This window comes from Meriones unguiculatus, chromosome 19, assembly GCF_030254825.1.
Source record: "Meriones unguiculatus strain TT.TT164.6M chromosome 19, Bangor_MerUng_6.1, whole genome shotgun sequence".
Lineage (NCBI taxonomy): Eukaryota > Metazoa > Chordata > Mammalia > Rodentia > Muridae > Meriones > Meriones unguiculatus.
This window is the reverse complement of record NC_083366.1, coordinates 14,592,541-14,614,590: the sequence shown is the minus strand read 5'-3', so window position 1 is coordinate 14,614,590 and position 22,050 is coordinate 14,592,541. Positions and strand designations below refer to the sequence as shown.

Sequence of the window (22,050 nt, the reverse complement as noted above, 5' to 3'; positions counted from 1 at the left end):
TCTCTGGAATATAAGCTCTTTACAATTTTGAGCACCTTATCAGCTATAATAGAACTATGAGGTGACAGGAAAATAGGGTCTCTGTCGAAGAAGTGGTCAAGCAGTATGCCACATATACATATAGTTGATGGGTAAATTATCTCTCATGCTCATGATCATCCTTACAGAGCTACCTGTAACACTTAAAAGGCATACTCTGTTGCCTGAGCTGGCCTCAGCTCTATCCATTGATCTTACTTAGGAAATATATGGATCCCTTCAAGACAACCAATTACCAGGTCATCCAGTGTTCATTAATTTATTTTTATCTTAATTATAGCTGCTTAAATATTCACAGCCAGTAAAAAATAACTTCCTTGAAGTTCTTATAAAATTACACAGTCCAAAAAAGTTCAAATACAAAAGTATGTGAAGTGAGTACAATTCGGACTAATAGCATTGATGTAAGCTGGTGGTGACGGGAAGGTTCCACTGCTCAGATGAGTCTGTTTCTGGTTTCTGCCTGCCGTCAGTTGAGTGTGACATGCTGATATCATCATGTACTGGGTAGAGGATGAGTTCTTTTATCATTTCTTTTCTCTCATCAAGTTTGGAAACTCTTCAATAATGCGCTGTGATTGCCTTGGTTTATGTTTGGCAGAGACCATCATTTGAATTAGATAAATCTTTGGTCTTTTTCTCATTGGCATAAAATAAATATGGTGTATCAGACAATAGGAGGCTATGAAACTATGAAATGGCCCTTAGCTGGTTCAAAAATCTTCCCATACTCTTTGTGCTTTAAAATTTAATACAATTTTATTTGCTCTGTGTGTGTGTGTGCGTATACATGCACATGTTACATTTATGGAGATCTGAGAATGGCTCAGAACTAGGTTCCCTCCCTCTACTATGTGGGTCTCAGGGATTGAAGTCAGGGTGTCAGACTTTGCAGCAAGCACCTTTACCTTCCAAACCATGCTGTCAGCCCTCTTTATATTTTTAGGATTATTCTAGTGAAAATAGAAAATACCAGTGCTTTTAAGGGAACCTTGAGAGACAGTATTAATCATACCTTACTAATACCCTGAGCCCAGCCAGGCAGGGGCGGCCATAACTACAGAGCAATTGTAGGGAACCTAAGCCTCAAGGGGAAGGAACCAGAAGTCTGATAATGGGTTGCAGTGTCTTCCTGGGTGAAAAGTGTCCCCTGACAACCGGAAAGGACATGGGCTAGGTTTGGGTCAGGAAATCTCTCATGTTTCTTTACATTGTTTTGAGTTTCATACACAGAAAATCAACTCAAGGATGTCTGGTCAGGTCCTGCTCACTGGTGACACATACATATGCCATGAACAGTAGCCAGTTTGAGTGAAGAAACTAACAGCAAATGTTTCAGAAGAGTGGGGTAAATGGAGGTTTGGGGGGAAGAATCATAAAATCCGTGTCATTCCTTTCATTTTCAGGACACAACAAAAGAAGTACAATAAACGTGTTATACATAAACAGAAGGATTGACACTTTCTTTATGTGTTTGCACACGTGTGTAGAGGTGAGGTGCCTACACATGCGGAAGCCAGAAGTTGATGCCAGGCATCTTCCTCTGTCACTCTCTACCTTAGTCATTTATCTACTATTTAGAGTCATGGTTTCTTCAGTACTCCAACTGGCTGCATCGTCTGACCACTGATGCGTCTGTATCTGCAGTCCCCAGGACTGGGGTTGCAGTTATGTGCTGCTCTGCTCAGCTTTTATGTGGGTCTTGGGAATCTGAGATCCTGCCTACTGCTGTGATCTCCTCAGCCACACTTTCCTTTCTTTCTTTCTTTCTTTCTTTCTTTCTTTCTTTCTTTCTTTCTTTCTTTCTTTCTCTCTCTCTCTCTCTCTCTCTCTCTCTCTCTCTCTCTCTCTCTCTCTCTCTTTCTTCCTTCTTTCCTCTTTTTTTTTTTTTTCGTGATCATCCTACCTGTCCACAGGACAGTGAAGAGAAGCTGTCGATGCAGGGACAAAACAAACAACATCTTAACCACTGATATCTGCTCAAAACAGTTTAGTGTTAGGGTACCTGTGGCTCACAGCATGGCCGTGCCTCTCCCAAGTGCACATACTCACAGACTTGTTCATGTGCTCAAGGGAATGCGAGCAAGTACAGTCACAGAAGTATTGTCTGTAATTTTTTAACGGAAGTGTCTGCCCACTAGAGAATGAATCTATGATTTGTGGCAAGACTGTTCCCAAGCAATTTGTTCAGCGGGGAAAACAAATGGACTCCAGCTACATATATATCCATACTGATGACTTTTACATGAAAGTATTGAGTGAGATGAATAACCTGCCGAAGATTCTTGCTCCGAGGACACAGAATAAGGCTACTATTTCTTGAAAGCACTAATACATAAATAATATTATTTTCATTGCAAACACTTATAATGAAATATCTGTAAAAGTAAGAAATGATAAACATCAAATTCAACATAGCTGTTTCCCCTGGGAGGAAAGGGGAGGGGTTCCTTATTTCTTACACTGGGCAATACCTATAAAAGCCTATAATCTGTATATGGTTTTTACATCCTAGAAACATGGTAAATAAAACATTCAAGCAAATCAGTCATTTTTTTTTATTATAAAACCTAATTCCGTGCAGAACACATTTTTTGTAGCATTGTGATGCTTTGCTAGAGCCCCAGATATTCCGGAGATACAGCTCATAAAACTGAACATGACCTTTGTGTAACACGTGTGTGCCTCCTACTCCCAGCTACAAACGATGATTTGGAACGTCTATTACTGAATGACACTCCTGGCAGGACCTTCTGTAGCTCTAAGTATGAGGGCTCAAAGTTAAACTAAATGTGACATTCTTTAAGATACAGCCCATGAGGGCTGTTCAAGGCCATACTGAAGAGCTACCCATTATGTACTCATTCCCTCTTATCTGTGGGGTGTTGGAGGCTGGTCTAATGCTAATCACTGGCTCTCAAGATCTGGTTACTGCCCTACAGATACACCTATCCTTGCTTCTGTAAACCTGCCTAAAACATTATACCTGATTAGTTCATTAAATGGCCTATACCTGGGCAGGGCAGAATGGAGTAGGTGGGACTAAGGTTCCTGAGCTTTTCAGGAGAATTACAGGACAGATGGATGGGAAGACAGGAAGAAGGAGGATGCCACAATGGGTTATCCTGGAAAAGAAACCATGTGGGACCGGGAGGAAGGACTCCAATAATGGTGTGAAAAGGCCCAGATGGAAGGATAAAAGGGAGTATTTATAAGATTATGGATGGAAGACAGGATGGTAAGGAGGGTGGCATTGGGTGGGGGCTGGGAGACTGATGGTGAGGTGATTCAGAGAGTGTAGGTTGGAATATCTGCCCAGCCCAAGATAAATAAGGCAATTATAAAATCTAACAGGCACCTATTATTGGTGATAGTGGGCTAGATAATGATAATCATAGGGACAATAACAAATGTTATATATCCCAACACTCTATTTTTTAATTTACTACTACAGTGGGGATAAACTCCAAAACACCCAATGGGTGCCTAACCTGGCACGCAGGCATTGTGATATGACTGCAGTTGATCTGATAGCTGGGATGCCTACCAAGTGTGTGGTATGTACTATGCAAATACTCTGACAGAGGCGTGACTCATGTCCTGGATGGGACAGAATAAGATGGTGCAATATTTCAACCAGACTCATGAGATTAGAAACTCATAAATTAGTTTCTAGAATTTCCTTTTTAGTGTTCTTAGAACATGCTTGATTGCAAAGATGACTAGGAAAAATGACTTGAAAAAAGCAGCTGCATAGTGGGGAATTCTGTTCTGTAAGCTGAAAGATGTTTCACCAGTTTTAGTGGTGCATTCTACATCCTATCACTCAGGAGGCCGAGGTAAGAAGATTATTTGAGCTCAGGATTTCAAGGTCAACTTGAGCAAAACATTGAGATCCCTGACTCAGGAAACAAATCAACTCACTCTCACACACACACACACACACACACACACACACACACACAGAGAGAGAGAGAGAGAGAGAGAGAGAGAGAGAGAGAGACTAAATGTAAATCTCCAATTAAAAATCTACAGAGACCAAAGAAGAGCAGATAATCTATGAATATAACAGAGGCTTATTCTATTCTCAAGGAAAATTTTTTCAAGGAAGAAGTTTAGTCTTGGTCAAGTTCCATAGTACCTTGCCCTGTGTTTTCTAAGCTAGCACTACATGCAGTTTGTTGCTCTGAAATCTGGAGAAATAATTGAACTTCAGTTTTCCCATTTTTTAAAAATATACATATGAATTTGTGCTCTTTATATAAGATAAAGGAGACCCTATGAGATTAATAGAATCTTCCAGAGGCATCTTTATTCCTTTGAAGGCACAAAGTTATTGCCATTACCATAATTCTCCTGAATATCAGTGTGGAGTTAATTTTCCCAGTTGCGGTATCCACTATGTTAAAATCGCCACATTTCCTGAGAAGCAGTGTGGCCTCAGAAACAAACACTCGTCTCTAGCCTCCAGCTTCTAGAACATGTCCCCCTCTGTTTTCCAGGAGAAACTGCTTTGTTTCACTGTGGTCTCTGTGCTAACACTTTCCCCTGTGGGTTGTGCTGTCTTGACAGCAGGAAGTGTGCTCATTGTCTAACATTCAAGAGGAACACTCTTACGTCCTTGTTGGATGAATAAACATGTGAGCTGCAGGAACGGCCAGCTTCCCTGTTCCCACATCCCAGCTTTACTGCCTCTCTTCTTGCTTGGGGTGTAGCAAACAAGTCTTTCCTGAAAATAAATGGAATTATTACAAATAAATCAACCCCTTGGCTTTGGATAGATCACAAAGCCTTATTTCTCCTGTTCTCTGTTTGTATGGGTTCCATGCCCAGCCACGTCCATATTCCCATTTACATAGAAATGTGAGGTCAGTGTCTTGGAGCCTCTCCTGCCTCTACGTTTTCTGTAGCTTGGTCTGGGAGTCCCTGAAAGTAGCCCCTCACAGTGATCCCCGGGGTCCTCCTGGGTCCTCTGAGGAAGCCCATGGCCATGAAGGTATGTAGAAATCTCCATGATACCTCTTGAACCAACAGGGTTTCATTGGCCTGTGATAGAAATGGCTTTCGACTAAGCATGGTTATTAAAGCCCAAGTTTCCATGCCTCCTGGCTTCTCCTCTCTCTTCTGGAGTAGTCTAAGCCACCCATCCTGTATTTAGAACACTGGCCTTACTCTAGCTCTCCCTTTGCTGACATCCTTAACCCTTAATTAATTAATTTTTCTCCATTAGTTCTCAACTGGGCTTTGAGACATTAATATAATATATTATTATACATTATTTATTAATATGTTCATATGACTATAATATCATTTATATGCTGTTATATCATATGCATATACTATTTTCCTATCTCCCAAGTTTTGGTTAATATTGTTTTATAGGGCTGAGTATGTACCTCAGTGGGCCAGTGCTTGCTCAGCATGTTTGAGGCCCCGGCTTCAACTCCACCAATATAAAAATATTATATGTATACAAAGATATAACACACACATTGTTTTATAATGGTGACATAAATTGACATGCTTTCCTGGCTTTAGCTGCTATATTGTACAGAGACATACTGGAAGTGGAGGCTGGGGAGGCAGTAATTTTGACCATTTGCCTAGAGTAAGAACATCTATGCTTTGTCAAGAAAATAGTTCTTAGCTTTAGAAACAAAGCAAAACAAAACTTTCTAACATTTTGTAATGTGAAGTTCTGAGTATAAGTCCAGAAGGTGACCCCCATCCCGAGGTGAACATTGGTTTCTAGTTACGTTTTCCCAGCACCCAAAGTCATACTCCTGGCGATCATTAAAACACTGAGTACCTCTTAAGAGTATTACTAGCCTGAAAAGAAAGGATAGGAAAGAACCTGTGCACAACTTGTTCCAGAACGTTTTGTGTCCATGATGCCACACTGCGGAACCTGCCCACCTTATCTGGAAATAGTTCTATACTGACTTCACTAGTTACTCTGGCGGCACAGATCTGCTCAATTCCTGGTATTTATGCAACCCCTAGGTCCTCTTAGAGGGCCTACAGAAGTTCTGTGTTCTCTCCTCTGTCAAAAAGTATTCACCAAGGGTCTGAAGTCCTGGTGCTCTCACCGTGTACGTGTACCCTGTGTTGAAGGGAGTGAGAAGATGCTGTGAAATTGGCAGTACACAGGCTCATTGTGCATTGCAGTGGGCAGCCAGGGAACATGACCTTATGCAGAGCAGAACGTACAGAAGTCTGGGAAGAAAGCAAAACAGAGCATGCGCCAAGGACGCACCAGGCAGGAGTCATTCTGACCTGTGAATTTGAGTGAATTTGAGTCCACTAGCTGGTGGACAGACAGGAAAGGAAAGGTAGTGATTCAGCCAGAAAACAGCGCCCTCTAGTGTCTGGAGGGCAACAGCTCACAGGAGTCTGTGTTCTTTTTAACACGATGAAAGGCCATCTAGAGCCCCTAAACCTTTTGCCCGAAATGCATATTCTTCCGCCCCACCTCCTCGAACTTACTGAATCAGTGTCTCTGGAATAGAGTCCTGAAAGCTACACTTCAAAACACTTGGGTGATTTTCAGGGCTAAGTGAAGCCTGAACTGCTCATGTCGAACGTCAAGGGAAAGTGAAGTGGGCCCAGGTCCTGGGGAGCCTGGGAATCCAGGTGAAGTACAGACTCTCCTTAGGGCTCCAGGCAGTGGAGCGCTGGCCAATCGCAAACAGATGGCGCCGGGTGAGTGGGGTGGGGCGCTCATGTCCAGGGTGCAGACTTCGGGGTCATATCTACTCTAGGGGAGATTGCTTGAGGCAACCCATTTCTCTCCTTCAGAGATGGCAACCATAAAAAGGGAAGGCTGTCATTCTTTAATTGATCAGATACCTCATGGCGGGTACTGCTGCTGCCGGCTTTTTAAACATTCCGCCCACCGTAACCATTTGTTGAGAAAGGGTTTATTGTAATGAGCATTGATTTAGGCTGCAAGGGAATCTGCTTTTCCCGAGCCCCCAGAGCCGAGCACTGACAGGTGACAGGTGAAGACCCTACGCGGCAGGCAGCTTGAGGGGAGGGGAGGCCTTCCCTCTACGCTTCAGTTACATCATACAGAAGACAGATCGCCTGCTTTTCCTGCTCATTCTCGCAAGGACAGCTTGTTCCAAACATGCATCGTGAGATCTGCACTTCCGGACATATTTACCCATCTATTTTTTCATACTGTTACTGTTTACATTTATTATGGTGTGCTGGAACCTACAGATAATGAGTGGGTTTGCTCCTCACAAGGAACTATGACACAGGGCTTGTTATCTAGAGCTGGAGAGATGGATCAGTGGTTTGAGAGCTTACTTCACTTGCAGATGACCTGGGTTCCGTTCCTAGCACGCACAATGGGTGGTTCCTGACCCCCTGAAACCGGAGCTCAAGGGGGTCCGATGGCCTCTTCTGGCCTCTGCTGGCATCTGCATACATGTGGTGCATGTGAGCTCACATAGGCACATGTGAAGATAAATAAAAATTAGATTCTGTAATCATATTTATTTTATATGCAAGAAAACTAAGTCTTGGGAACTTATCACAGGAGGCGACAGCTAGAGTCTGAACCTAGGTACTTTGACTGGATGGGACACAGCACTCTGGCCACCACCTCTTTAGTAAGTTCTATCAGTGTGGCCCTAAAGTGTTCCCAAAAGACCCATATGTCTCCCAGTAGGTCCTACTGGGAGGTGGGACCTTAAGAGGCAGGATCTAATGGGAAACTCCAGTTCACTTTGGGCCTTCCAGGGTACTGTGGGATCCTGTCCTCTTTCTTTTTGTTTTTCCTAGCAATGAGGTGGATTGCTTTCCTCTACCCCTATCTGGGAGATCACTGAGCCTCAAAACTCTGAGTTAAAATGAGCCTCTTCTGACAAGTTCATCATTTCAGGTCTTTGTCCCAGTAACAGAAAGCTGACTAGTGTAGGAAAATCTAACCTAATGAGTAGTCCACCAGCCCTGGTTTCTCTTCCACAACTCACAGACACCTTTAACTGGCTCATTCTAGAGAAGAATGAGGTTGTTTCTTGCTTGTTGAATTGAGTTCAGCAGTTCAACATGTAATGCATAGCATCTCTCGGTGAGGGAATCTGATGCATGCTTCACACACAACTGCATTTCTGGCTTTATGGCAAAACCGACACCATGCTGTAAAAGCACAGCACGCCTGTGTCAGCTCCTCCTGCCTTGTCACACAGGATTATGTGTTCTTGGGTAGGATTCTTCCTGACCCACCTCAAAGGGCTCTGTTTTCAAGACTGTTTCAACATTTCTTGGGATAATATTTTGCTATTAACAAACATCCCCTTAAGTTTCATCTAAAGCTGTCATTCCTCAGCTCTAGCAAGTCCTCTTTAATTTGAGTCCTCATTACGATGAAGCACGGGCTGTCAGTAGCTTGCACATAATCTTATGCATAGTGGTGCTTAGCAGAGCTGAAGGCACCTGCCAAGTCCTCCTTAGTTTTGCCCTCCACAGGCTAAACCATGCCCTAGCTTTTTGTGTTTTCTGATTCACAGGATTCTTGGAAGGAGGGCGTCCAACATTTTATGTGCATTGACGCATCAGAGAGGAGGAACACAATGGCTCATTTAAGGAATTATTCTCTGTGGAGGTCTGGTGAAGTTTCAGTCAGGTTTAGTGTAATTTGAAGTGACTTTGCATAGTTTAGACACTATGATAATTAGTCTAAAAAGCCACAGAGTTACTGTACCTTTTGATTCTTTTTTTTAAAAAAAATGTTTATATTATCTGTATTTTTAGAATGTTTACCATCTGTACATCTATATCCTCAACGCATTTCCAAAATTGCAATGTGAGTTGAGGAGAAAAGTTGTAGAGCTAACCTCAGTCACACGCAGCATTTATCCTTGAAAGAATGAGGGCTTGAGTAGTGAGACACAACCCTTGTAATAGTTTCACTGCACGTGAGAGAGAGTGTGTGTGTGTGTGTGCATGTGTGCTTTGTGCAGGGCTTGAACCTAAGCTGTTGATTATTTTACACAAGCCTTCTTTCCCACCATCTGGAAATGTAGAATGTAAAATCCTCAGCCCCTTAGACATGTTTCCTTTAAAATCTCAGCTTTCATGTCCGTTTAAATATCCCTTTTATCAGAAAGACCATTCTTCTCAGAGCATATTCTTTAGAAAGTTATTTTATGCTACAAACCAGAAGCCATCCTTTAAAAAAAATAAAAGAAGTGACTTTAATTCAGAAAATGATGCACTGTCTTTATGTCTTAGAGGCAGAAATAAGACAGGTTCAGACACATCAGACTTAGGTAACTGTGAGCCAGAACAGATATTAAAGGCAGCAATGACGTGAATATTCCTGAAAACTTCAATTAGCTCATGAAATAGTTGTGAAGCTTTAAAAGTTAATGCTCATCTTTTCTAGAGAGGTTGATGTGAACCTACTTTCTGTTTATTGCATAAACATTTAACAAAACACAGCTGTAATGGATGGCCAATCATTCCATCTTTCCTCCCCTCTCTCCCTCCTCCATTCCCCCTTCTCTTTCCTAATTTCTCTTCCTTTTCATTTCTCCCTCTCTTTCCCCTCCCTTTCCTTACCATTTTTATTTTCCTCTCCCATCTCTTTCTTACCTCCTCTTACATTCTTCTCCCTTTTCTTACTTTCACCTCCTTTTCGCTACCCTCTTCACACTTACCCTCTTCTCCTCTTCTTTTCTGTCCTCTTCTCCTCTCCCTCCATCTTCCTCTCCCCCTGATGTCACCCCTCCTACTTCATCTCTTTTCCATGCTACAGTTGTCTCCTTGCATTCGTAAAAGTCAAGGTTGGCTGGACTTTCTTGCCTTAACTAGGTTCTCCCTGCAAATTTTGTAGCAGGCAAAGAGGAACTTCAAGGAACTAAAAACAAGAGGCTGTCTTTCCTGCCTCTTTCACTGGGTGCATGGGTGCAGTACTCAGAAGACTGAAGAGAACAGAGGTTGGAAGATTAAGAATGAAACTGAAAAGAGACATTTACAAGGAACACCAAGTTGATAAAGAATAAAATTATTTCCGTTTTCCTTCATAGGAGTAACAATCCAATCAGCTTGATTCTCATCTTTCTCCCCACTTGCCTCTGCAAGCATCATTTGCTATGATCCTGCCCATGTCATCTCCTGCTAGAAAACCAGTCAGTAGTACCACCAAGAGCCTAGAGCGGCTCTCAACCTGTGGGTCACAACTCCTTTGGGGGGGGGGGTCAAACAACCCTTTCACAGGGATCACATATCAGATGTTTACATTATGATTCATAACAGTAGCAAAATTACAGTTATGAAGTAGTAATGAAAATAAGTTTATGGTTGGGGGTCACCACAACATGAGGAACTCTATTAAAGGCTTGCAGCGTCAGGACGATTGAGAACCCCTGGTTTATAGTATGCAAAGGGAAGAATGAGTGGTGAGCCCAAGAAGATACAGCCAGAGGCCAGCGCTGCACTTGAGACCTGTGCCGTGGACAGTACGCTGTTATTATAGGAAGCCAGCTGCCGCCCTGTCTGTTTTTAGGTATGTCAAGTGTGACCATCCACCCAAGAGACAGAGGAAGCTCAGGTGTCCTCCTGGAAATGTCCTTAATTTCAGCACACAGGACCATTCTGCCCATTCTATTTTGCCACTTCCAGTGAATCTCATGCATATTTATGTGCCAATTATGCAAATCCCAAGATAAAAATGCATTAAGCACCCATGATTTAGACTGGTTAAGTCTATTACATGGCATAATGAAATTACTTCACGATGTCCAGTTTATCTCAACACTTGCTTTAAATTGTCAGTAAGTTATTAAGTAACCGCAACACACCAAAATGTTGCTGAAAGAAGTAGCCTTTGTCTGCCCCAACATGATACCAGGAAATCAGAAACTTCAAGCTAAATCCTCATCAACTCTGGAGAATATTCCAGAATAGCTTAATATGGCATAGAGTGATCAAAGTTTAAGAAGGGCAACACATTGTCAGAATTGTCTCTGGTAAATTAAAAACAAAATCCCTGGCTCATTTCAACAACACAGGACCCAGCAATTCAGGCACTGAAGCCGAGACACAAAAGTAGGGTTTTATCCTTGAGCCTTCACAGTTAGTTCTTGTTTCCTGAGTTGGCAGGACTGATTGTAGGTTACCACATTCAAATGTAAGTTGAACTTTCAATAGGAAAATATCAATTTCCAGAGTCAGAAATAAAAGAGATTAAAAGGAAATTCACAGAAGTAATTTAAGCACAAATGCAAATCCCTCCTAATCTGGAAACTGAAAGGTCAGGTCGGAACCAGAGTCAATTTGGTATGTAGTAATATTAGGTTTGAACTTTGGAAGGACCTGAGCCTCTAGTTTCAAGCTTACTAGATGATATGATGGTCAAAGAACAAACCGTAAAGTGAATTCAACCAGCAAATACAATACATCCACAAACATCCATTTCTCCTCCTCCCTTAGCATGCCATTTTAATGGGTCCACTGCATGATTTGTGGAGTGTCTGGGTACTGTCTCATTTACATAGGAAAGTCCCCTTGAGGTCTGTGAGAGTTGGGCTTGCATGGGGTTACATGCCCAGAGTCAGAGATATGTTCAGCCCCAGCAAGAGCCCAAATCTGAGTACAGTTAGTCTGAGGCAGTAATTTAAGAAGCTGGCCAAATGAACAGACTACACAGCCATTCCACCAAGCATTCGGATCTCAGCTTGTCAATAAAGAGAAACAAGAAGCCAACTGCATTTGCTGTTTTCTCCGCAGCCCTGAAAACTGTGTGCTTTCTGCATGCCACATCCAAGGATGAGCGTTTAGAATGCGCTGTCTGCGAGCAACCTGACCTCACCTAGGGAGGGGAGAACAACAGGCCGCCACAGGGGATCTCCAAGGAGATCTGCCAGCCAGCCAGCCAAGCGGCTGGAATTAGAATCTTTGTAACCAACTGTCACTTGGGGCTGTCCTAATGAAGGATGATTATCAAAGGATGGGTGAATCCAGCAGAATGCCCTCCCCCCACGTGGGGCTTTCATGCACGTTCTGACATTCCAATGTTCTCGAAAAATGTCACAGCCACATTAACTAGAAGGGGGAAACAACAAAACAAAAACATTTCGTCCACAAAAGGCCCTGTTTGTGTTTGAATCACTAGCCAAACGTCAAAGAAACAAGTTAAATCTAAGCCCGATCCTATTGGTGTCATCACTGCTACGTGTTTAAAGAGCTATTTACCTCCTAAAACTGAAAATTAATTAATAAAGAAAAGGAATGTTGCTAGCATTATTTAAAACTTTCAGCAGCCGTTCAAAGTTATGCGTGGATTCAGTAGAAACCAGCCCTTTCTTCATCTGAGCTTTCCTTGGGAAATTCCATATTCATGGCAGCCGCTTTATCAAGTAAAAAGCAAACTCCAGGCAAAGAAAAAAATCGCTCGGAGTCTCCAGGAGGCTGGCATCAGTCTCCCAGAGCTTTTTTTAAACAGGCTTCCGGAACAAGTTCAAGGTGTGTTTGATCAGCGCTGCTCTCAAATCTCTTGCTCAGGTCGGCTAGTTTTCAGAGAACACAACGCTTTCCAGAATGCATTAACCTACTTTCAATAGCGAGGCTTCCCCATCCTCCGTCTCTGAACCAGAGGAGGAGCCGAGGGGATGCTTCAGTGTGAGCTGGGCATGCTCTTTGCCTTAAATGCAGGACCCATCCTGCAAAACATCAGCGCAGCCTGAGAAATCGGTACTTCCTGCAAGCCCACCAGCAGCTGAGAGGGCAGCGCCGGTCCCAAAGCGAGAATCACTGGAAATCCTGCTAAAATATGGCTGTCTAATCAACTGAGAGGCAAACTCGTTTACTAAGGTTCCCATTGTCCGCGCTGACAGATGGTCCTCGTCGCCCCCCAGACGAGGAAAGGTCCCCCTTTCCCACAGACCGCAATCGCCTTCCTTGCCTTGGAGGCAAAGCTATTCACTGAGAGGTCCGGTTGCATTCGCCAGCCTAGTTCTGAAATGAGACAAAAGCTCGCACAACCTTCCTTTTCGCTGAGCCTTTCCTGAGCCGCCAAGGAGCGCGCAAAGAAATCGGGGTTTAGTCCCCCCTACCTTGGTTCTCATTGGAGAGAGAAGACCTTCCATTTTGGCGGAATCCTCATGCCAGTTTCTCTCTTCTGCAAGTTACTCCGCTGCGCGCCCGCCTTAAGCATCCCACATGAAAAGAGCCATGCCTGGAGCCGCCAGTGGCTCCCCTCACCCGGGAGGCGCCGCTGCGCCGCGAGCGGTCTAACTTGAATCCCCGGTGCCTGAGGTGCCTGAGACACGATGTGCCGGGAGAAGTCAGCTCCCTCCTCGCCCTCTTCCCCCTCTCTTTCTTCTCTCCGGTGCTCTCTCCTCCCTCTCTCTCCTCCCTCTCTCCATAATCTGCCTACAGCTCTCCCTGTACCATGCTCGCTTGACAAATGATCTCTGTCGTAGGTATCGTATTTGAGCCAAGAAAAGTGGTCCGAACAAACTACGTAGGGCGGCTCACCCAAACTGGAGGAGGCCAACGGAACTGAGCTGCCTGACCGTCCCAGCCTCCCAGCTTCAGGAGGCAGCAAGCTCTCTCAGGAGTAAGGCTCCATCCTTCCATCCATCCATCCATCCACCTCTCTTTTTAGAAAAGGGGATCGTGATAGGAATGGAATCAGTTGACACCATTATTCAGATGGTTTTCTGGTCCATATTCAGAAATCAGAGGGAAAAAATCATGTCACTTATATATTTCTAAATAAGCATTTGTTAAAACCACAGCATCGGAACATTGAGCTGGAATTTTTGCTGTTTGACCAGATGTTTCAGTACGTCTTCTCTGGGAAAGTTTCAAAATCAAATGTATGGATTCCGTTCCAGAAGAGCTAAGTATTAGACAGTTACTGCGGTTGTAGACCTGCTCATGTGATCTCCACTTGACTTCAAGGGTTGCTATCTGTGTGGCATTTCTCCATTCTGGAGATTCACTGCCAACTTTCTCTGAGGAAAGAATTCTCTCTCTTTCTCTCTCTGTGTCTGTCTCTGCATGTGTGTGTGTGTGCATGTATATATGGGTGTATGTGTGTGCCATGTTATTTGGGGTTATATATGTGTGGGGGTGTGTTATAAGGAGTTGTATGTGCATGTGTGTGTGGTGTTTGTTTGTGGGTGTATATTGTGGGCAGTAGATAGATAGATAGATAGATAGCGTGTTTTGTAAAAGGGGTTGTGAGGTGTGTGTGTGTGATATGCATGGTATGGGTAGTATTGTGTTGTATGTATGTTATAAAGGGGATTATGTGTTCCTGCCTGTGTGTACATATGTGTAAATGTGTGTCTATGCATGTGTGTGTATGGTATGTGGGGGTTTTGTGTACATGCACATGGTGTGTGTGTGTGAGAGATATTATTGTCCAAGACTAGCTGTTTCATTTAGTATGGCTAGTGACTTGGAAAAAGCAGACAATAAAATAAATATACCGAAGACCTGAACTGGAATGTAATGAACTTGAAAAGATGTACCTTTTTTTTTGTCTTGATGGATTCTCAATGTGGTAAGAATTCAGTACATGCCGCTCAGTGGGTGAGGACTGCATTGTAACTAAGAACAGTCGTGTCTTTTCAAGAGCTTGAGGGCATGTCCCTTCAGACATGTGAAACACAGCAGATGTGCTGACCTACGGTGCTTGCAGCTAGCCTCATCCAACTCTTGCCCCTGGGATGGAACTTGTTCTTTTTACCTGCTGCTCTTAGACCCAGCTCCCAACATATCTCCAAGATGAGACAATCTACACGTTACCCTCCAGGAAAGTGTGGGCGGACCCTCTTACTCTCTGTCTTCCTTCACTGACATTAAAAAAGGGCTAAGTACCCTTTTTTAAATCCACTTTTCCTCCACCGGTTCTCAAAGCCATGGGCTAAAGAACTCTCTTGACTCCCGAGTGACCTCTTTGCCTGTCCTGGAGTTCTCTACGCTCAGCACATCTCTATGCAACTTCATGTACCGGGCTGAAATGCATTCTCACTTAGCCAAACACTCACCTTTTTGTCCAGACTCTCAACATCCTGACAGGTCAAGAGAAACTGAGGGCAAGACCATGTCCTAACATAAAAGACTCCCACTTTTGGGAACTTCCGGACCTTTATTTTCTTCAGGACTACCTTAGTTGTCACTTGGTCTTATTCGGTGTTTCAGTATTTGGAGTCTCTTAAATATTCTTTTCACTCATTCATCAAAGAGCTGCAATATTAAGGCTGTAGTCTGGTTCAGACTTCTTCTAGCTCTTAAGGGTACTTAGGAACAGCGTAGCCTAAGGCCTGGTCCCCACAACCCTGTGGCAGAAACGACACAAAACTCTACCAACCCATCAAAGCCTTCTACCTGTGACCTCATTCTGTAAACTTCTGCCCATGTTCCTGGGATTGTAGATCTGCTCATGTGACTTCAGGCGCTACTATCCATGTGACGTTTCTCTGTTCTGGAGATTTACTGTCAACTTTCTCTGAGGAAACTTAAACTGACTTGTCTTCACAAGAATTCTATTCCCTCACCTCCATCCTTAATTAAACTTCCCTTCTCTTCTCCACACCTATCCTCCACATGCCCACAGGCTTTACTTTGGGGGTGTCAGGGGAGAAACTCACTCTCCTTTATTCATGGAAAAGAGCCATTGTTTACCTCTCCAACTTCTCCAGAACACTGACATGGGCTCATTGGCTTTCGCTGTTAAGATGTCACTCACACATGAAACTACTTTCGTTGTGTTTGATTCCTCAGTAACGAGCTACGTCCATTACTTGCTTCTAGGCGCTAAACAAACCTGGTCTAGAACATTCTGCTTTGTTTTATACCCTTTCTAGTACTAGAATCTCCTCACCTGCATTTCCAGTTATGCACAAAGTTCTCTCCTTGACCTTTTAGTTTTGGCAGGACATTTCCTGTTTCTCTGTCTGGACTCCCCAAGCGTTCCTAAGTGGATAGAGCAGAGTGGAACTGTGTCACGGTTTACAAAAAAAGTTACACTGATCCTGATTTGGGCTGCTTGGTGTCTGACAGACTCCACGCATGGGTTTTGGAACCTGAACAGCCTTTCAAAGCCAGGGGAAGGGATTCTGGGAAGGAATTTCGAAAATCCTATATATAGCACCTCTAAGAGGAACGTAACTCTTCTGATTGTTTATACTCAACTTCTCCAACTCCAAGTCCCTGGGATCTGGGGTTGTTTGTCACGATGACTTTTCCACTCTTTCCTATGTGCATGTGTGCACACTGTGTGAGGGCTGGAGGCTGATTTCCTGTGCTCCTCTGATTTAACCTCATCTCTCAGGCTAGTTGGCTGGCCAGCAAGCCCCAAGCTGCCTCCATAGCTCTGGGCTTACAATTTCATCCATGAGTCCCTGGAGTTTTTACATTTTTTTGGGGGGGGGGTTGGGCACTTGGGTTCTCATACTCACACAGGAAGCATTTATTCACCGGTTATCTCTTTAGCTTCTATTTCTCACGTTTTCCCTGCAGTCTGTGAGGTTGCAGAGAGCTCCAGGGACATGAAGGACCCTGTTTCTTAGTGCCTGAGATGGCACTGCGGCTGTCGCCCCCACTTCTGCTGGCGGCCACTAATTTCATGCCAGGCACTGCGCTGAGCGTCTCCCACCATTAGCTTACCTAATTCTCTCCCTCCACTCTCTTAAGCGAGATATTCTTCTCAGTCTTACTGCGAGGAAGTTTTAGCTAAGTCACACATCCACCTAATAGAGCTACATTCAGCACAGTGAGGCTAATTCTGGCACATTGGTACAAATCTTCCGTACCAATCTAAGACATCCACAGTGTTAGCAGCAGATTTACTTTCTGTTTTTTAGTAGTGGGAGGTTGCGAAGGTAAGCACGAGAAACTAGTATTTTAGGCTGATGTATTAATATTCATTACCTCAACCACTTATTTATTCATGAATCCAATATTCATCAGCAATCTACCACAAGCCAGGGCACTTATCAAGCAAAAGGTCTTGTCTCTCTCAAAAAGAGGCAGTTATTTATAATATTCAATGTCAAGTTATTGCCTATCATTCTTAAGCCCTTTAAATATCAATGGTCATTGCTCATGTGTAATGCATAAAGTGACTCAATATTTTGAGGAGGGGAGGGACACCCCGAGAGGGGGGAACAGCTGTGTTACACTTAGGGACTATTTCAACCTGGCAATAAGTGCACACAGTTGATGACCAGTATGGGCGCCCTGAGGATCTATGTGATGATTACCACTTCAAAAGTATTTAGATATGGAGGAACACTATGCCCAGATCCAGGTCAGAGTAATTTGAACTGGGAGTGCTCTCTGCTTGAAGCCTCAGATTCTAAAAGATCTTCTACCATCCAGAAGGGCAAGATTTATAACCTGAGATGGACCTGGTCTTCAGAGAAAAAGGTGATGAGTGTTAAACACGTGGAAACCGGAAAAATCTGAATTAAGTGGGTCCTGCTTCGAAAGAGAATCTTGGCTGAAATCCAGCTAAAAGGCTTTCCACTATGAGGTGAGGGCTTCTACATCACAGTGGGGACATCTCCATGCTGGAGCCTCCAGCCAATGGCCTTGTCCTTTGAGTCATTCTTTGTTTCCATTTGGATGTTGAAAACACACACACACACAAGGGAGGGGAGAGACAGAGACACACACAGAAAGACAGAGAGAGACAGAGAAAAGTGACAGCTTCAAATGAAACTTCTCTATACTAGAAACACATGTAAATGTCATGAAGGCCATAAGGTGTGTAAGTCAGTAAGTCAAGCTTCCCATCTCAGCCACACTGAAACACTGACCCTTCGTTCTTAGCGTCCTTGCCATTTTCAAGGTTAATTTCCTTAAGTTCCCTGGAGTATCTGGAGATCACAGCTCTCTGCACAATTAAGAATCTTTATATGGGGTCTGCAATGCCCTGCTTCATAAACAGTTTTCCATTCATTAAGGTAAGAGGATTGCAACCTGACAACCATTAAGGCCTTACACGGTCCTTACTTCTTATTTACAAACATCCTCATTAACACTTCATCTTTAGTGTAGTAAAGACCTGAAGATAACCAAACTAAACAGAGAGAAACTTAAGTCAATCCCACTGAAATCAGGGACAAGGCAAGGCTGCCCGCTCTCTCTGTATCTCTTCAACATAATTCTTGAAGTCCTTGATAGAGCAATAAGACAACTAAAGGAGAACAAGGAATTGAAATTGGAAAGAAATAAGTCAAAGAATCACTATTTACAGATGATATGATAGTATGCCTGAGTGACCCCCAAATATTCTACCAGGAAACTCCTACAGCTGAGAAACACCTTCAGCAAAGTTGATGGATACAAAATTAACTCAAAAAAAAATCAGTAGCCCCCCTGTATACAAAAGACAAATGGGCTGAGAAAAAATTAGGGAAACAACACCCTTTACAATAGCCACAAAGGACATAAAGTACCTCAGTGCAACTCTAACCAAGCAAATCAAAGCCTTGTATGAAAAAAACTTCAGGTCTCTGAAGAACGAAATAGAAGAAGATATCAGAAGATGGAATGATCTCCCATGCTCATGGCTCAGCAGGATTAACATAGTAAAAATGGCCATCTTACCAAAAGCAATCTACAGATTCAATGCAATTACCATCAAATTACTAGCACAAATCTTTATAGATCTTAAAAGAAAACTTATCAACTTCATATGGAATAGCAAGAAACCCAGAATAGTTAAAAACAGTCCTCTACAATAAAAGATCTTCTGGAGGTATCTCTATCCCTGATCTCAAGCTGTACTATAGAGCAACAGTAATAAAAACTGCAAGGTACTGGCATAGAAACAGACTGGCGGATCAATGGAATCTAATAGAAGACCCATAAATAAACCCACACACTTATGGACACCTGACTTTTAACAAAGATGCCAAAACCATATAATGGAAAAAAAGAGCATGTTCAACAAACGGTCCTGGTCTAACTGGATGTCTACATGTAGAAAAATGCAAATAGATCCACACTTACCAACCTTCACAAAACCAAAGTCCAAGTAGATCAAAGACCTCAACACAAAACTAGACACACTAAACCTATAAGAAGAAAAAGTGGGGAAGAGCCTTGACCTCATTGGCACAGGAGACAACTTCCTGAACAGAACACCAAGAAGTACAGGCTCTAAGAGCAACAATCAATAAATGAGACCTCATGAAACTGAAAAGCTTCTGTAAAGCAAAAGACACTGTCATCAGAATAAAATAACAGCATTCAGACTGGGAAAGGATCTTCATCAACCCCATATCTGACAGAGGGCTAATATCTAGAATATATAAAGAATTCAAGAAGATAAAAAGCAACAAATCAAGTAATCCAATTTAAAAATGGGGTACAGAGCTAAACAGAGGATTCTTAATAGAGAAATATCAAACAGCAGAGAAACACTTAAAGAAATGCTCAGCATCCTTAGTCATCAGGGAAATGCAAATCAAATGTAATGACTCTGAGATTTCACCTTACACCCATCAGAATGGCTAAGATCAAAAACTCAAGTGACAACACATGCTGGAGAGGTTGTGGAGAAAGGGGAACCCTCCTCTTTTGCTGGTGGGAATGTAAATTTCTACAACCACTTTGAAAATCAATCTGGCACTTTTTCAGACAATTAGGAATAGTGCTTCCTCAAGATCCAACTATACCACTCCTAGGCATATACCAAAATATGCTCAAGTATACAACAAGGTCTTTTGCTCAACCATGTTCGTAGCAGTTTTATTCATAATAGCTGGAATTGGGAAACAACCCAGATGTCCCTCAATTGAGGAATGGATACAGAAATTGTGGCACATTTACACAATGGAACACTACTCAGCAATTAAAAACAAGGAAATCATGAAATTTGCAGGCAAGTGGTGGGAACTAGAAAATATCATCCTTAGTGAGGTATCCTAGAAGCAGAAAGATACACATGGTATATACTCACTTATAAGTAAGTGGATATTAGGCATATAATATAAGATACTCATACTAAAATCTATATACCCAAAGAAGCTAAGCAAGAAGGAGGACCCTGGGTAAGATGCTCAATCCTCATTCAGAAAGGCAAATGTGATAGACATTGGAAGAGAGAAAACGGAAGAGGACAGGAGCCTACCATGGAGGGCTTTTGAAAGACTCTACCCAGCAGGGTATCAAAGTAGATGCTGAGACTATTAGGTGAACTTTGGGCAGAGTGCAAGGAATCTTATGAAAGAAGGGGGAGATAGAAAGATCTGGAGGGGACAGGAGCTCCACAAGGAGAGTAATAGAGCCAAAATATCTGGGCACAGCGGTCTTTTCTGCGACTGATACTCCAACCTCCAAGTGGATTCCCTAGTAAGAGGAACAGGGGCTATCTCTGACATGAACTCAGTGGCTGGCTCTTTGATCACCTCCCCCTGAGGGGGGTGCAGCCTTACTAGGCCACAGAAGAACAAAATACAGGCATTCCTGAGACCTGATAGGCTAGGGTCAGATGGAAGGGGAGGAGGACCTCCCCTATCAGTGGACTGGGGGAAGGGCATGGGAGGAGAAGAGGGAGGGAGATCGGATTGGCAGAAGAGGGAGTGGGCTACAGCTGGGATACAAAGTGAATAAATTGTAATAAATTAAAAAACAAACAAACTAACAAACAAAAGAATTGAAGATAGCTTCCAGAATGAGTTCTGGATACCTCGAGTAACACTGAGTGAGCTACTTAGCTAAAATGCTTCAAGTCAACTTCCTAGCAACCTTAACTCTCTTCCTAAAACACATGCATGTGCTTAGGCCTATAATACAAACTGTAGTGTGCCACAGGGAAAGCCATCACTGACTACATGCTAAAAAGTACTCAGTGAAAAACGGGACTGAAATACTTGAATTTATTCATGTCTGAATAAGGATAAACATTCTGTAAGTTGTTATATTACAAAAATTATAGAGCACTTGGGGTTCTTTTGAAGGGCTTTCACATGTTAACCTTAAGGAACACTACAATAAATTATCCAGTTCAGCATGGCAGGTATCAATTTCCTTTTTTACAGGGGTGGAGAGGTGAGGTGAAAGAAAGCGGTAGTTATTGAACCTTGACTCATTTTTCTAGGACTTACACTGGGTTCCATTAAATTGCATCTTGTTTTATGTACATACGTATCTCATCCCTCCCCACTTAACAGCTGAGGACCAGACAAGGAGAGAAGCAAGACCAGTGGTAAGTAGCATCATTGGGTCCACGCTATCCACGCATTTGTGTTACCCATGATATTCGCCACGTGACTCTGCCACACTCTTGATTTCTATGTGTATGACTCTGTGGCTTGCTTCAGATAGTAGGATAAACTGATAAGGTAAAATCTTTGGAATGTCCATGGGGAAGAAACAGCCAAGCTAGCCTGCTGATCTCAAGAGAAACATGAGGGAAGAGTCGATGAATATACTAATGAGCGAGCCAGCGACTCAGAAATGAGCACGGCTAGCCAGAGCAGCTGATCCTAGGCTCCATGAACGAAACCACAGACTTTCAAGCCTTGTGTTTCTTATGCAGCTCACAGATTCAATGGCTAGCCCAAGACCACGGAGCTCCTAAAGTGTATACGCAGGGGATACAGCTCAGTGGGTCAGACGCTCGCTGTGTAAGCGTAAGGACTCGAGTTCGGATCCCCAGATCCCACATAGAAAGCTGTGAGTGGTGCTGTGTGCCTGTGACTTTGGTGCTGGTGGGGCAGGGACAGAAAGACCCCCAGGCTTGCTGGCCAGGCACACTAGCTGAATCCGTCCAGCTTCAGTGAGAGAGCTGGCATCAATAAATGAAGACGAAGAAATTGCACGCATGTGCACACATGCACACAGAGCAGATCCAGAAGGGAGACCCCAAACATGGGTCTCCAGCTCCACGTCTTGAGTTCTTCCTAGTCTACCAGACCCAGGAGAACTCGCTGTGCGGAACGAGGCATTATGAGATCCTGAAAGTGTTGTCTGCGCCTGCGCACCGAAGTCTGCGCTCTTAGATAGGCGTCTCCACACCCGTCACGCTGC

General features: G+C 43.3%; 1 protein-coding gene across 2 annotated transcripts in view; it reads right to left on the bottom strand.

Moving 5' to 3' along the window:
* The window catches only part of Frmd4a (FERM domain containing 4A), a 577,932-nt gene that overhangs the window by 420,491 nt on the left and 135,391 nt on the right, over positions 1–22,050 (bottom strand). Inside the window, exon 1 of one of the 2 annotated variants that reach the window (XM_060372408.1) lies at positions 13,107–13,437. The exons of the other annotated variant lie outside the window; for it this stretch is intronic. Coding sequence (XP_060228391.1) covers positions 13,107–13,139 — 33 coding nt within the window. The 5' untranslated portion in view covers positions 13,140–13,437. Of the gene's footprint in view, positions 1–13,106; positions 13,438–22,050 lie in introns of those variants that run through there. 2 annotated transcript variants of the gene reach the window in all.